General features: G+C 46.7%; 1 protein-coding gene and 3 non-coding genes across 23 annotated transcripts in view; 1 reads left to right on the forward strand and 3 right to left on the reverse strand.

Moving 5' to 3' along the window:
• TMPO (thymopoietin) overlaps positions 1 to 15,726 on the reverse strand; it is a 60,445-nt gene extending 44,719 nt beyond the window's left edge. For 16 of the 20 annotated variants that reach the window (XM_037884654.2, XM_037884645.2, XM_043545633.1 and 13 more), the window contains exon 1: positions 1,438 to 7,968. In XM_037884654.2, coding sequence (XP_037740582.1) covers positions 1,438 to 1,683 — 246 coding nt within the window. In that variant the 5' untranslated portion in view covers positions 1,684 to 7,968. Of the gene's footprint in view, positions 1 to 1,437; positions 7,969 to 15,513 lie in introns of those variants that run through there. The other 4 variants (XM_043545646.1, XM_043545628.1, XM_043545618.1 and 1 more) reach the window with 2 other exon arrangements.
• TRNAW-CCA lies at positions 14,830 to 14,901 on the reverse strand. The gene has a single exon. It is a non-coding gene; the product is annotated as a tRNA-Trp (tRNA).
• Positions 15,727 to 15,736: 10 nt separating the features above from the next.
• Positions 15,737 to 15,808, forward strand: TRNAD-GUC. Its single transcript has one exon. It is a non-coding gene; the product is annotated as a tRNA-Asp (tRNA).
• Positions 15,809 to 15,988: 180 nt separating this feature from the next.
• TRNAD-GUC lies at positions 15,989 to 16,060 on the reverse strand. The gene has a single exon. It is a non-coding gene; the product is annotated as a tRNA-Asp (tRNA).
• Positions 16,061 to 16,601: the final 541 nt, after the last annotated feature.

Genomic DNA, 16,601 nt, shown 5'->3' on the forward strand with positions numbered 1-16,601 from the left:
CTGGATTGTAAAGATCAAAAGAACTACAACTCAAAACTCAACCTAGCAGTGATTATTTATTACAAGTCTTTTATATGACACCCATCCCCATGGTATTTGGCTGTATTTTAGATTACAAGCAAAATTATTTCCTCTCAAGTACCATTTAAATAAAGTTTACCCAGTATAGGCAAGGCCTGCATATCCATCACCCCACTTTCTCCTTGCACGCATGCTTGGGGGGGGGGGGGGGGGATATGAACCAGCTTTCTTAGCTTGTTGGTTGTTACCCAAACAAGTGCACTGAACAAGGCACTTCCCTATAGCATATCCACTCAGATACACGTAAGTGCAAACACACTTAAAGCATTCCTTAAAATCATTAACTATTTTTTCCTTCAAAAATAAAAAAAAAATAGACTTAGTAACCATCCACCAATGTGAACAGAAACGTTCACACTTGTCTGAGTTATTTCAATGCAACTGAAACGCTGTAGGAGAGCTGTAGGTTTGTTTAGATCACAAAGGCAGTCTTGTGGATAGAAGCCTGAATCTCTCTTCCTTTGATGAAGGTTTAAGTTTCTGGGCATTCAAGTCACAGGCAAATTGGTCTAAACATTAGTAACTTACTTAATTCCATTTCTTTTTAAATACTTCACACACACAGCTTCTTTAGCCAGCTCGAGTTACAGCATAAGAACCTGGCATGCTATAAACACGAAAGATGCGGTTACCATATTATTTTATTCTGCATATTATAAATAAGCATCCATCAGATGATTTACCGTTCAGCAACTTCACTATTAAAGTTTACAGAGGCATCAACAAGACACCTCGATCTTCCAGCCTAGCCAAACATATTAGTCCCGCAGGCACTCCTTGCGCTGGCAACCCACACTCAGCGAGCCCCGGAGCTTCAGGGCGAAGCGGGCTGTCCCAGACACAACAGAGTACGCCCTAGTTTGAAGTTACTAGGAAAGGAAATCCCGGCAGAGCGCCCCTCTCCCTGATCACGGGCAGGGAAGGTCCTTGGCTGCCGGCGCAGGGCGCTGCACCTGCCAGCCCCTCACGGGGCAGAGACCCCAGCGGACTGAAGACCCCCGGCGGAAGAAGTCTGCGCCGAGGAGCTCGTATCGGCCCCCGAGTGCCGCTGTTGCCCCACGCGGGGGCCGCCAGGAACTCTGGGTGAAGAGAAGGCACCGAGCTCTCCCCTCACCCGAGATAACCCGCGGCAGACAGGCCGGGGCCGCCAGGGCGCGCTCCGCACCTCCGATAGAGCGGGAAGCGGCGCACGCCGCCGGCCTCGGGCCAGCTCCCCGCCGGCCTCGGGCCAGCTCCCCGCGGGCGGGTCTGCATGCGCGGGCCGGACAGAGGGGCGGGGGCGGCGGTCAGGGGCCGCCACAGCCCTTTGTACTGCAGCGCTGGGGTCACCCGAGCGGCAGGGGGGCGGTCTCCTACCCGGCCGGGGGCGGCTCCTCCTCTGCTTCTGGCGCCGAGCGGGGTGGGCTCCCTCTCCTCGTCGCTGGAGAAGTCGGGCTGGGCGAGCGCGGCGGGCGCGTTGCGGGCGGTGAGGTGCTGCAGATAGAGCTGCACATACACGTCCTTGCGCTGCTCGCCGCCCGGCAGGCTCACATTGTTGGCGATGAGCTCGCTCTTCAGCTTCTCCTTGGTCAGCACCCACGGGTCCGCCAGGAACTCGGGCATCGCCGGCCTCTGCCGCTCTCCCGGGAGAGGCACCAACAAAGGGGGAGGGGGGTTGGAGAATCGCCTCCCCTGCCCAGCGGAATGAACCCAACAACTCGCAGCGCGCTCGGCGAGAGCTTCACCCAACCTCCAATAAAGCGTGTCTGGATTGGCCGGCCGAGTCACGAAGTGGGGCTGCTATTGGCTGCGGGCTAGAGGAGGGAGCGGCGCAAGGGTTCGACCAGCATTAGTGCTTTGCGCGAGGAGTAGTAACGCAGTTTAAATTCGGCTCAGGCGGGAGAGGCGTTGGCGTTGTGCCGTCTCCCTCCCCCAGGCGGGGAGGTGCCATGATCCAGACGCCTCCCTCAGGAGAGCAGGAAGCGAGGTCCTGCCGCCGCTGCTAATTGCCTAAAGCTTCCTCATTAGCACCACATGAGCCTCCCGCCCATAGAAACAGGAGGTCGAGGTCTTTGCTGCCGGAGAGGGGCAGGGGCGAGACTCCCTGGCTGGGGAGGAATTGCCCGACTCTGCTGTGGTCGCTCTCTCCGCTCTCTGGGAGGGGAGCACAGAGGGTTTTACTCCCTGTGTTTCAGTGAGACATTTAAGAGCTTCCTAGAACCCGGCGTGAAATCTCCCATTGGTCGCGTGGTCCCGCGGCAGGTCGTCTGAAGCCAGCCCCAGTGGCGCGATCAGCCCCACACAACAAAATACTTTTTAAAAACTGTCACTGTCAGAGGCAGTGTGAAGTGCCTTCTCACCCGCGGGCCTGGCCCTCCTGGACTCTTCAGGAAACATCTTTGATCTGGGTACTGATTGGGCGGAGAGAATAAAATCCAGCCAAGACATTGCCCTTGCCATTAGAAGCTGTGAATAGTATATAAAAAAGTAAAGAAAGAAATCCCTTCTAGTATATTGCAGAGTTTGAAACGGACATTGGCCATTACTTGAGTCCCGATACCACAACTTCCCCATGAGCGCAGGAGCGTGCCCTTGAGGAACAGGTTGCAGGATTGGGACCTTAGATTGCAAGGTCCTTGGGGCAGTGAACCCTGAGCTCCAGACCGCTGGATGAAATTAATGGGCAGCAGGTTTAAAACAAATAAAAGGAAGTTCTTCACACTGTGCACAGTCAACCTGTGGAACTCCTTGCCTGAGGAGGTTGTGAAGGCTAGGACTATAATGGTTTAAAAGAGAACTAGATCAATTAATGGAGGTTAAATCCATTAATGGCTGTTAGCCAGCATGGGTGAGGAATGGTGTCCGTAGCCTCTGTCAGAGGGTGGAGATGGATGGCAGGAGAGAGATCACTTGATCATTACCCGTTAGGTTCACTCCCTCTGGGGAACCTGGCATTAGCCACTGTGGGTAGACAGGATACTGGGCTGGATGGACCTTTGGTCTGACCCAGTATGGCCATTCTTATGTTCTTATAATCTCAGATCTCACTGGCTTCAAGGGAATGAGGGTGGGGCGTCAGGGTGAGGCCACAACCTGGATTAGGGAAGGTTTAGCCTCCCCTGGCTTATGATGTCCGCCACCCGTGGTGAAAATTTAAATCAGTTTTTTTTACAGTTTTTTCCAAAATTGCACTTCCCAAAACTAGTGATGGCTGCTGCACCCTGGTGGATTCATTCCAGGGGTGACAGGCAATGTTTATACCCCCAGTTTTCCTCTGGGGTTCCCGAGAGCAGTCAGTTTTAAATTGCCGTTGAAACTTGGAAACCTCTGTATAGACTTCTGAATCAGAGACTGCCCTGTCCGTGATTCCTCCCCCCCTAGCAACAGCTACTTTGGGGGCTGGGCTGGGCAGCTAAGAGCTCCCTTTACAGAAGGAGTTTTGAATACTTCTTACACCATCACACCTCCACCCTGGACAGATTTTCTGCCAGTGGTGGATCAGTGCTGAAGCTAGCTTGGGAACTTCAGTTACCTTGCAGTGCAAATAACCATTAATGAACTATGATTCTTCATTCTTAATAATTTCACATCTATTGAGGAAAGAGTGTCACAGAGCAAGTAGGATTACAGAATTAAGTACATTATCAGGTCAGTTTGTAAGAGAATTAATTGAATTGAGGATGGAGACTGTTTTTCCTTATTGACAGCACTTTAAGCAAGTATTTCTAAAACAAAGGTACGTTGACCACTGTCATCCATTTCCATGGTTGCATGAAACAAATCAGATACCATATGCTTTATTAAACCTCAACCAAGGTTCATGCAGGTTCGATACCACATAATGGGTGTCTTGGAAATGCTTAAGAAAAAGAGAACCCCTGCCCCAATTTAAAATTAATAATTCAAAATGTAAATAGTATCTTTCATCCAGAACAACCTAAAAGTGCTTCAAAAACTGTAAGCATACATAAACACAGCACTACTGACTTACATCTAACTCTGAGATAAGAAGGCAGCAGAACAGAGCATACTGCACAAAAGCTGTGTCGGAAAGCTAGTTCTGGTCTTACACTAGTGTAAACCAGGAATAATTCAACTGATGTCAACAGAGTTACACTGCTTAAAAACTTGCAAGGAGAGAATCATCTTTGGAAAATGTTGATCAAAGCCATCAGTGAAAACCCCCAGTCTTACAACAAGTGCCATTGATACTATTGAAAGTCTATGCAGACAATAACAGGATTTCTGTATTTAAGATCTCAAGTTTAGTTTCCCCTGCTGCCCCTAAGCAGGATTAAGCTGCTTCTCATACTAGACTGTGCATATTTTCATAATATGATCGGTCCTCTCTTTTTTGTGTGTGCTTCCTCCAACAGTGAAATAGTTAAAAATGTTGACACTTGTAATTGTTATACTTCCATGTTAACACTGTATTGTGGTCAATAGGCAAACGTCACACCTCTCAGGGCTATTATTACAGACGATCTGCAGACTCAGGTCTTGTCTACACTGCTCCACAGTTTGGACTATGGGGATGTGAACAGCAGTGAACACCACAGTGCTGCACTGTAACTCCTCCATGTAGATGAAGCACTACATTATTGCGCACTAGGACCTGTCCAGTTCACGCTCACAGCATTCATACAGGGGAGTTACAGTGCAACACTTTGGTGTGCATTGCTGTTCATACCCGGGAACTGCAGTGGCAGTGTAGACATAGACTCTGGTAGACATCACTGCATTGGTTTACACTCAATTTACAATTTGAAGGTTATTTCCCCAACCATAGTAACTAGAGGCTAAGGGATTGCCTGCACAAAAGATTTTTTCCAGGGTATATCTATGCTACAGAGACTGTAGCTACTCTGGCATTACCCTGTAGCATAGATGCAGCCTACACCGAAAGGCCATTGTTTTTTTTCCATTGGTGTAGGAACACCACCTCCACAAATGATGGTAACTATGTCAAAAGAAACATAGACTTTTCACACCAGTGAATAATGTTGCAATGTTGGCCTAACTTTTAAGTGTAGACTAGTACACTATAATTATACCAGTTATATTGGTATAATTATACCAGTATGGTTAAACCATTATAGTTATACTGGTATAATTCCCCCATGTAGGGACTCATCCCTGGTTTACACTTAAAATTTAGATCAACCTAGATACATCACTCGGGGGTGTGAAAAATTCAGACCCCTGAGTGCCATATTTAAGTCAATTTAACCACTGGTGTAGACACATTTAGACTGATAGAAAAATTCCTCTCTTGACCTAGGTACTGCTGCTCGGGTAGGTGGATTACCTATCTCAAAGGAAAAATTCCTGTGCTACTGTAGTGCCTGTAGACATGCCCTTTATTCTGGGATAAAAGTGGCTTTTTTGGTTTAGCTTAAACTACTCAGAAGGCAATATAAGCTAAATTGGAAAAAGGTACTCTTCTACTGCAATAAGAGTGTCCACATGGGGTGTTATACAGGTATAACTATAGCACTTTAAATCACATTCTAATGCATACCAGTAAAACTTCCTCATGTAGACAAGTCCTTAGGGCCAGATCCTTGGCCCCTGAGGTGCATCTTGTACAGGGGAATCCCTGGATGGCATGATGATGGTATAGCCAGCTCTACATCTCCTAGGTGTAATGGGTGTTTAGAGGCATGCCAGAGATAGAGAAAGACTAGTAGGTGATATGTCCAGAATCTCCAGCCTCTATTATAATTTATACTGGAGGCCTTGTAGGCCTGTGGCTACTTCTTGGATTAAAGGTCAGGTCCACCTGAGGACCTGGCCCTTATTTTTTTTTAAATGAGAACTTAGATTCTGGAGTAACAGACGGTAGCTAGAAAAACGTACCAAGTCACTACAAGCCAGCCCAAAGGGACCCCTGCTTCCAATGTTTTTATAGGAAAAAACTGCCAGTATGGTTTATTAGCTAACTCGTATCCTATAGAGTATTGAATGCAAAGCTATTGGCTGGTGACACCTTTTGTGAAGCATTACCTTATTTGAAATTAAGGCTAAATTTGTATCTACCAGTGAGTTCTGCTTCTCAAGGGTTGAATCAGTAATAATCACATTCTCCACTGTCCCTACCTGAGAGACAGGTAGTTGTATTTTACCTATTGTCAAGACATATGCTAGTAAGAAGAGGAAAAGAGGAGAGAGATACAAGTGTGAGATTGTGTCCATTTTCAACTGCTGAAAAGTTACTGTAAGCCTGCCTAAAAATGTGAAATCTGTTGAAAGCAGAAGCCAAAAATACTTTCTGTACAGGACCCTTCCAAATTACCCGAATTCCTCAGCTTTCCAGAATGTGAGAAGAGATTTCCAGTCAAAGACTTTTCTTTGATGCGAATGGGCCGAGGCTGACTAGCTTTTAAATAATCTCAAATCTTGAGTTTAGTGGGAGCTTCCTCTGCTTTATTGATGACCCTTGTTCTATAGCATTGTGAATAAAAACAAAAAGTACATTTCATGTTGCATTGTAATGTAAGATTTTTACTTTCTAAGTTTGTGTATTAAAAGATGATTCAGAATGCATTTCCAATGGAGATTTTTGGATGTTGAAATTTTAAAGGTATTTTTTCATATTTAACTCTAAGTGCAAAGTAAAGATAACAATAAATGCAGAAGAGCTCTGTATAAGAGAAAGCTTGTCTGTCTCACCAACAGAAGTTGGTCCAATAAAAGATTAGACTCACCCACCATTAACATTTAAATTTGAAGCTCCTTTTTAAAAGCATTTAAATTTAAATGTTAAGAATGTGATTTAAAAAAACCCACCTTGATTTATAAGATTTAGACATTAAAATGGAAATCCCTTTATCTAAAACACAACTTTAAAAAACATAAACTGAATTTTAATTTAATCCATGACAAGGTTTCGCAAAGAAAATAAAGATATTTGCCAAGTATGCAACAGAAGATGGGAATAAGAGAAACAGTTGCCTAATCATAATTGTACACTGTAATTATACTTAGTTAAATCACATTGCTTTTCCATGTTCCTGAGTGAATGAAAGAGGAAAAATGAAAAAATTGCTTGTACATAATTCTAGTTTTCTCATCAGAAGGTTCATTTTTTAATACACTTGAAATTGAGTTTGCAAAGTAATATGAAAGAAACATATCTCACTATCGTGGGCCAAATTCATCAATGGTGTAACTCCGTTAATTAAAACAGAGTTACTCCATGGCTGAATTTGCCTAATCTGTTTTACTCAAGCATAAAAATTCTCAAATGGTCATTTACTCGTATGAAAAAAAAAATCACAACTGAATTGTATTAATATTTTAAACTTTTTTGCTACTGGCATTTTGACAGACACAGCCCTAAGTGAATGAAAACTGAAAATAGAAGTATCAGTTCCTACTTTGAGTGAACTGACGGTTAGAAATGATGTAAAAAATGGTTACTTTATAGTTTTCCATGCTGAATCATTTCCAGATGTGAGTTTAAACTTGATAATATACAAACAATAACTCAGAAATTCTAGTCACCATCTATAAAACTACTATTGTAAGCTTAAGGGGTCATTTATTAGATTTTTTTCCAGCTTACAGAAATATTTGTCTCCATATTAATATAACAACAAAAATGTATACAATAAGTTTTTCAGGTTGATAGCTACAATACATTAACACCTCCATTCTTAGGACACACGTTTAGATCTGGTCACAAATGACATGTGCTTTGTGGTTTCACCTTAGTTCCTAGGGGATATTTGTCTACCTTGTAGTCTGGCACAACATGCAGTCTCCATTCCAGAGAAGCTATGGACTAGTATCAGTTAGTTCAGAGGACTTGCTCACACTATGCCAACCTTCAGCTAGTCCTAGTCATCTCTCACTTTCATAAATGTTTGCAAATTCATCCCATATACCATTTTATAAAAAAGATTATCTATAATTGTTGTTTTGTGAAGATGTTACACGTGTACTAGAATTTCCGTGTTTCTCAACAACTGGTCTGTAGACTAGTGGCGGTCCCTGAGATTTCCCTGAAACAGTTTAGGAAAACAACAAGCCGGTCCCTATATCAAAAAGGTTGAGAAACACTGTACTGGATCACCATTCAAGTGTGTGTTCCCAGCACAAGAGCAGACAGAAACTTCCTTAGTTTAATGTTCCAAAGCTGTTAGCTACAGCAGGGGGATATAGCCACCATACGTGTTCCCAAGCAATAGTTCCTATATAAACAAGAGTTTTAATGTAATAAAATTTGGGGAAGAGTAACAGAATTATAGACCCCAACCTCAAAAGAGGTGAGCGTAAGGGCTTTGTTCTAAATGGCAGTATATCTTCAGAGAACAACAATTACAGGCACACAATTATCTCTTCTTCAAAGATACAACATATGCTGTGGGATGTCTCCATTCTTGGTAAAAGCTAATGCCAATAGGCCAAACTTGATTTTTGCCATGGGGCTGAGTCCAAGCAGTAATCCTTTGTAAATGTTTTCAAAAGAGTTCTGTGCGGCCACCTAATAAATCTCCTGGGGCCCCATTCTCCCACTTCAGTGTGAGTTTGTCATAACCTTTTGAAGGAGAGTAGGCCCTCCAGATGTCAACCGGCTGCACGTTAGCTGCAGAAGTACATATCCCTTGGACTGAATGTGCCTTGACATGGCCATGAAGTTGCAGGCCTGGCAAGGTACAGCTAGGGTTGCCAACTTTCTACTCACACAAAACTGAACACCCTTGCCCTGCCCTGCTCATTTCCAAGGCTCTGCCCCACCCCTTCTCCGAGGCCCTGCCCCTGCTCACTCCACCCCTTCCCCCCCCCCGCCCCGCATCATCACTCACTCACTCCTTTTCACTGGACTGGGGCAGGGGGTTAGGGTGCAGGAGGGGGTGAGGACTCCGGCTGGGGGTGAGGGCTTCAGGGTGGGGCCAGAAATGAGTTCAGGGTGCGGGAGGGGGCTCTGGGCTGAGGCAGGGGGTTGGGATGCGGGTGAGGGCTCTGGCTGGGGTGCAGGCTCTGGAGTTGGGCCAGGGATGAGAGGTTTGGGGTGCAGGAGGGGGTTCCGGGCTGGGGGGGTGGAGCAGAGGGGTTTGAAGTATGGGAGGGGACTCTGGGCTGAGGCAGGGGGTTGTGGTGTGGGAGGGGGTATGGGCTCTGGGCTGGGGATGTGGGTTTCAGGGTAGGGCCAGAAATGAGGGATTCAGGGTGTGGGAGGGGGTTCCGGGCTGGGGCAGGGGGGTGGATGTGCGGGGGAGATGAGGGCTCTGGCTGGGGGTGCAGGCTCTGGTGTGGGGCCAAGGATTAGGGATTTGGTGTGCAGGAGGGGGCTCCTGCATGGGATCAAGAGGTTCAGAGGGTGGGGCAGAGGGCAGGGGTGCAGGGGCTGGGTGGTTCTTATCTCAGGCAGCTCCCGGAAGCAGCAGCATGTCCCCCCTCCAGCTCCTATGCAGAAGCGTGGTCAGGCAGCTCTGTGCATTGCCCCATCCGCAGGCGCCGCGCCTGCAGCTTCCATTGCCTGCAGTTCCCGGCCAATGGGAGCTGCAGAGCCGGCACTTGGGGCACTTCTAACGGCCTGGTAAGCAATGCTGACTGGAACCGCCAGGGTCCCTTTTTGACCGGGCGTTCTGGTCGAAAACTGGACACCTGGCAATCCTAGGTACAGCAGTGTGAGATATAGACAGATAGCTATTTAGACATGGTTCTTTTGGAGAGAGGATCTATTGTATTGTTAAAGGGAACACAAAGCTGGATAGACTTTCCATGACTATTAGTCTAGTACAGACAAAAGTTTAGAAACCTAGGGAAAGTCAAAAGTCTGACTTTGTAAAGAAGGGGCTCACTGGCATGAAGAAGGTAGACAAATTGGTTGACAGATTTAGGTAGATTTCATCTATTTTATTTATTTTTTTCAGATTTAAGAAGTGCGCCAATTGTCTATGCCTCTGGGGGAATGCACTTACAATTATCAAAAATACAATCACATTTTTTAAATTATACTACCTTTGCCAACAATCAGCTGTAAACAGGCCACTCCCCAAATTTTCTTGTATCACAATGAGAAGTATAAACTCATATGGAACAACCCACGCCAATGACATAATATAATGCTGTGTTGTTAAAACGTCAATCTCTTTGAAAAACTTGCAACCCCCTGAAAATGTCACCTCTGTAATAGCCAGTGAATGACACCCCAGTATATGTAATGGAGGGCACCTAGCAGAAGATAATAATGCTTGCAGCAGCACTCATACTAAGCTATCAGGAGGGTGTTAGAGAGATACATGCCGATTTGGCTGTTCCCTATATCTATCTCCTTTTCATTGACAGAGACAACATGCTTGGGAGATGAAACAGAAGGACTTTCTCAGGACTGGAGTTGATGGGAAGCTTCTAGCAGAATATGCACCTGATTTGATATTCCTCCTTATGTTTCTGGAGTAGATTTCCAGGTCTTTAGTGTTTAGAAGAAGAAGAGACAATTATTTTCAAAGCAAGACACACAGAACATTGCTAATTTCAGTAACTTAATTTCTATGATACCACCTGACTGATGTAGATCTAAAACTCACCCAAACCTCTTATCTCATTCTTTTCTGTCATTGTTTGAATGATACCAAACAATTTTCTCTGTACCTAAGCCTGAAACCTTATTCTTATCTTTGACACCTCTTTCTCCTTCCTCACCATCCAGGCTGTCACCAAATCTTGTAATTTCCTCCTTTATAACTTCATTAAATGTTATCCTTTCTATCCCAGTTGCTAAAATCTTAGTTCTTGTCTTGATCATCTCATGTCTTGGGCCTGGTCTACACTGGGGGGGGGGGAAGGGGGGGGATCGATCTAAGATACGCAACTTCAGCTACGAGAATAGCATAGCTGAAGTCGACATATCTTAGATTGACTTAGAATCACTTACTTCGGGTTGTCGCAGCACGGGATCAATGGCCGCCACTCCCCCATCAACTCTGCTTCTGCCTCTCGCCGTGGTGGAGTTCCGGAGTCAACGGCAGAGTGTTCGGGGATCGATTTATCGCATCTACACTAGACACGATAAATCGATCTCCGATAGATCGATCACTACCCGCCGATCCGGTGGGTAGTGTAGATGTGGCCTTGGCTACTGTAACTTTCTCCTCCGTGGACTTCTTGCCTTTGGTATCTCCCACTAAAATCCATCCAAAGGCTGCTTTGAAATCATCTGCCTGTCACACCCCTCTAACGTTATCAATGCCTGAAATGCCTTTGTTAACTTTCTACTTTCACTCCAAATTCAATCTTCTTTTGTTCATCTTTGTCAGGGTTCTTTCCCCACTCTGAACTCTAGGGTACAGATGTGGGGACCTGCATGAAAGACCCCCTAAGCTTATTTCTACCAACTTAGATTAAAACTTCCCCAAGGCACAAAGTCTTTGCCCTTGGATTAAATAAACGCTGCCACCACCAAGTGATTTAACAAACAATCAGGGAAAGGACCACTTGGAGTTCCTATTTCCCCAAAATATCCCCCCCAAGCCCTTATACCCCCTTTCCTGGGGAGGCTTGAGAATAAACAAGATGAGCACAGACCAGTCTTGGATTTTTAAGACCCAAAAAACCCAGTCAGATTCTTAAAAACCAGAACTTTATTAGAAGAACAGAAAAAGATAAGAGAACAACTCTGTAAGGTCAGAATGGAAGATAATCTTACAGGCAGTCAGATTCAAAACATAGAGAATCCCTCTAGGCAAAACCTTAAGTTACAAAAAGACACAAAAACAGGAATACACATTTCCTCCAGCACAGCGAATTTCACAAGCCAAAACAAAGCAAACCTAACGCACTTTCTAGCTGGATTACTTACTAGCTTTACAGGAATTGGAGGGCTTGCATCCTTGATCTGTTCCTGGCAAAGGTATCACACAGACAGACAAAAGCCTTTCCCTGCCCCTCCAGATCTGAAAGTATCTTGTCCCCTCATAGGTCATTTTGGGTCAGGTGCCAGCCAGGTTACCTGAGCTTCTTAACCCTTTACAGGTAAAAGGACTTTGCCTCTGGCCAGGAGGGATTTTATAGCACTGTATACAGAAAGGTGGTTACCCTTCCCTTTATATTTATGACAATCTTCAAGACTCTTTACAACACAGTTCCCTTCCTACATATTTGCTCTCATTTACCCCACCCCCACACCCAGCCCTTAAAACTCCCTTTCTTTTCTTTGCTTCCCATCTTCTTTTATGCCACTTTCTGTAGTTGAAACAGCCTCCTGCTTCCTGTGTGCCAAGCTCCTTGCCTCTCTTCTTACAAACAAATCCCTTTACAAATTGAAAAAAAAATCACTTTTTTTACCTACCCTGCTAGCTCTTTCTTGAGAATATCTTCTCACTTTCATGTGTGCCTATTGCTGTCGTTATATAATATTTATCTAATTTAAATAGTAAGATCTTTGGCACAAGGACCAAGTCTTTTAAATATGTTTTAAAAAAATACTTTCATACACACTCTAAATAAATAAATAAATAATAACAATTTTATCTGATGTGATCTTTACTATTATGTTAGTGCAGCAATAATCATTCACTATGGCCCTGAGTCAGCTAAGCACTTTTCCTTAAGCACAAGTAGTTCCATTGAAGCTAAATAGTGATGAACTCATGTGCTTGGTTAAGCATGTGACTAAGTGCTTAAATAACCATGCACTGAAATGCTTTGCTAAATCAGGGCCTATATCTCTTCCATTCTAATTGATTTAGAAAACAAATGCTGATTTGGCCAATCTGATGCATAAAACCTGAAAGACAATACTGTTATGAATTAACTAGTATCAGACTGTCTGATGTTAGATATGTTTTAAAGTACTGATAAGTGAAAAGTGGTCAATCAACTTGCAATGTTTGGCTGTAGGATTCTATTTTCATACTAAACATATAAAGAGACAACACAGGAATTTAAATGATTTAACTCCAGGAATTTAAATGACTCAATCACATATGTACATTTTATTTTATTTTCACATAATAATCAGTCTCAGGAATGTTTTCTTCCATCTGGATAAAAAGTAAAAATTATACAAATAATGTAAAATCAGAATGTTGACTCACAGATACTCTACACCCAAGACAATTTATTTTGGGGCTCACGGATAGGGCTTCACGTTTGTCATGGAGGTCATGGATTCCGTGACTTTCCGCAACCTCTGTGACTTCTGTGGTGGCCAGTTTGGCTGATCCCAGCTGTTCAGGCGGCCCTGGGTTCAGCCACACCAGCTGTTGCTGAAGTAGCTCCACAGCCAGTCACTTGGGCGTCCCCGCAGCCAGCTGTACCAGCCGCTGCTGGAGTGGGCTTGGGGCCAAATGCACCAGCCACTGCACGGGTGGTCCTGGGGACTGCCCGAGCAGTGAGCAGTATGGCTGGCCCCAGGGACTGCCTGAGTAGTGGTCCCGGGGGGGGAAGAGCAGCTGCTCTTGGTGGCCCCCGGCAGCAGTCCCGGGGTGGCTGGAGAAGCCGCTGTTGACGACCCTTGGCAGCAGCCGCTGTCGGTGGCCCCCAGCAGTGTTCCCAGGGTGGCTAGAGCAGCCGCTGCTCAGAGGTCCCCGGCAGTTGGTGCCGCTGCCCCCGGCTCCCCACAGTAGTGGCCTCCCCAGACGTACCCCACCTCCCCCCAGTAGTGGCCCCCTCGCCGAAGATTTAATCAGGGGTATAAGTCATGGATAGGTCATGGGCCATGAATTTTTGTTTATTGCCCATGACCTGTCCATGACTTTTACTAAAAATACCCGGGACTAAATCATAGCCTTACTCATGGATGAGTATATTCTGCAGTATAATAACTGCAAGGCATCACGATTTGGTCAGAACAATTTTTATTTATTGTCAGGCAAAACCTTTAAGGTACTGGTGTGGCTGGATAGTTCTCCAGGCTTGGACGCCCAAGGAGTATGTCTTTGCTCTATAAGTTTACAACATCAGTGCCTTAAAGTTATTATTTTTGCAGTTAGCAGTATTCAGGTACCATTCATAATTTTAATGGACAAAGCCAGCTAACCAAACCAAACCAAACCATGCTAAAGTGGTGGCTGAGATGTGGCCTGCCAAAACAACCCTTCTCCGGAAAATGTAGCTTTACCGGAAATATTGATTCTTCTTCAGCTAATGTCCCTATGGGTGCTGCACTCTAGGTGTCTTTGCATCCCCAATGTGAGGGCCAGGGATGCAGCTACACCTACAGTGGAGCACTCAAAGGGGGACACATCTCGAAAAACCATCGTTAGTGCGCAAGGTGACTAAACTTTTCTTCTTCTTTGAGTAGTGTCTCTATGGGTGCTTCACTGCAGGTGTATCCGTGCGCCTCAGATCGGTAGATGCAAAGCCACCTAGAGTGGAGCACCCAGCACCCACAGGGACACACTTCTCAAGGAACCGCAGTTACTGCACAAGGTGAGTAACCTCTTCCTCACTCTCAAATCTTCTCTGAACTGTTCACTCCTCACTAATGCGCCCTTGGGTGCCCCAGCAGGGAGCTGCGTGAATGCGAGATACTAACGCCACGATGTGAGGCAGGGGAAAGGAAATGGGGGTTTTCAGGTTTCGTTTTATTGACTACATAAAATCCTTCTCCCCCAGTTTCTTGTCACAGAAATGCTGAGAGCCGGGTCTCCTGCTCTGGGACACTCCCCGTTTTGTAGCTGTGTCCCCACCCAGAGCACCAGTAATGCCAGGGAGCGGATCAGGCCGGAAGACTGGGAGGTGGTGGGCGTTATGCAGGGTAGGAGGCTAAAGAACCAGAAGTAAAGAAGGAATGAAAAGAACCAAAAAATGCTTATTTGACCCCGACGTGATTCGAACACGCAGCCTTCTGATCTGGAGTCAGACGCGCTACCGTTGCGCCACGAGGTCCTGCTGAGCTCCCTAACGCCCAGCGTTAGAAATTACCAACCGCCACAAGCTAACGGCTGCTCCTCCCGCAACCGCGCTGCGTCCCAACTCGCAGCGAGCGAGCGGGCTGGGGACACGGCCCGACAGTGACTGCCTCTGTCCCGCGCGCCCTGAGCGTGGCAAGGCGCCCCTCGCCGGCAACGGTCCAGTCGCCTCGAGCGGACCCGGCGGCGCTCGCGCCTCCCACTCCCGGCTCTGACCCGCGGCAGCCTCGAGACCAGGGCGCCGAACGGCCCCTTACCCCCCAGCCTGGCCCGGGACAGGCACCTCCGCCAATGTAGACTCCCCCTCGCCCTCCCGGCACGTGGCGGGGCAGGCACCAGTGGCCTCAGAGCGAGCGAGACGAGCCCGGCAGCCTCCCCAAGCAGCCCCCGCCCAGCCCCTAGAGCGCAGCAGCACCAGCCCCCTCCCACCGGCAGCCCCCCACCTATCCCCGGCAGCAACCGCCACTCCCTCACCTCCCCGTGCCCCCCACTAGCCTCACCTCCCACATCCTCCGCCCCCTCCCCGACCGAGCAGCCTCGCTGGCCACCAGCTCCACTTCCGCTCGCTCCCCGCGCCCTCTGACCTGACCTTCGCAGGGCTCCCACGAAGAGCCCCCAGTGCTTCGCCGCCTGAGTCTCCTGCCTCTCCAAGCCCCGCGCCCTCACCCGCTCCGTCCGTATCGGCGCCCGGAACGCTGCCGCTCATCGTGGCTCTCAGCGTCCGCCCTGGCAGCTCCGGCGGGCTCGCGAGCGATGGCGGTTCCGATTAGGGCGCTACAAGTGAAGGCATCTTCAGGCTGCTGGTACGCAGCTCCTCGTTAGTATAGTGGTAAGTATCCCCGCCTGTCACGCGGGAGACCGGGGTTCGATTCCCCGACGGGGAGACGTTGAATTTTCGAAACGTTCACTGCTTTAGTCTTTTTTCCCTTTAAAAAGGAAAACTTAAAAGAATTAAAGCGTCTTTAAAATATTAAAGAAATGAACGTTTCTAGGTAGCAAGGATATTTTAGTTTCTGTTTACCTTAAATAAATAAAGCAGTAGAGGAAATAAAAGGTATATTTGCCTCCCCGTCGGGGAATTGAACCCCGGTCTCCCGCGTGACAGGCGGGGATACTAACCACTATACTAACGAGGAATTGGCTGGTAACTGTTTCAGCAAGAACGCTATTTCATATCACTTAGGGAGATTTTTTTGTTCTTCATGTATTGGGAGATAAGGTGCTGTAAGGCCTGTTAAAGTCACTGGTGAGACTCCTAGTGATTCCACTGGAATTTGGATCAGGTCTTTAATGCACAAGTGACCTCTCTGATCCCTCTGAGTGAAAGAATTTGCAGAAGATAGTGCAGCCTTTCTTCCATCAGACTTTATTATCTCTTCCCAGCCAGCTGCCTAACTAGGAAAACCACAAGGAAAAGATGGCTTTTGCACATGCAAGGGGAACAGGAGGGTAATCGCAGAGGGGGGGAAGGCATGTGGGTAAGTGATGCACTTTTGCCCCCTTAGCACTGCACCAGGGCTCACACTTGGGTTGTGTTAGAAGCAAACTGCAGGTGCTGCTACCAGAAAGCACAACCTTGTCTACATCTCTTGTCATTCCGTAGAGTGTGAGCATGTTTTTGGAAGGATCAGCATTAAGCTAGGTTTTATTTTCAGCTGAGGCCCCTAATGGGATGGG

Source organism: Chelonia mydas, chromosome 1 (assembly GCF_015237465.2).
Source record: "Chelonia mydas isolate rCheMyd1 chromosome 1, rCheMyd1.pri.v2, whole genome shotgun sequence".
Taxonomy (NCBI): domain Eukaryota; kingdom Metazoa; phylum Chordata; order Testudines; family Cheloniidae; genus Chelonia; species Chelonia mydas.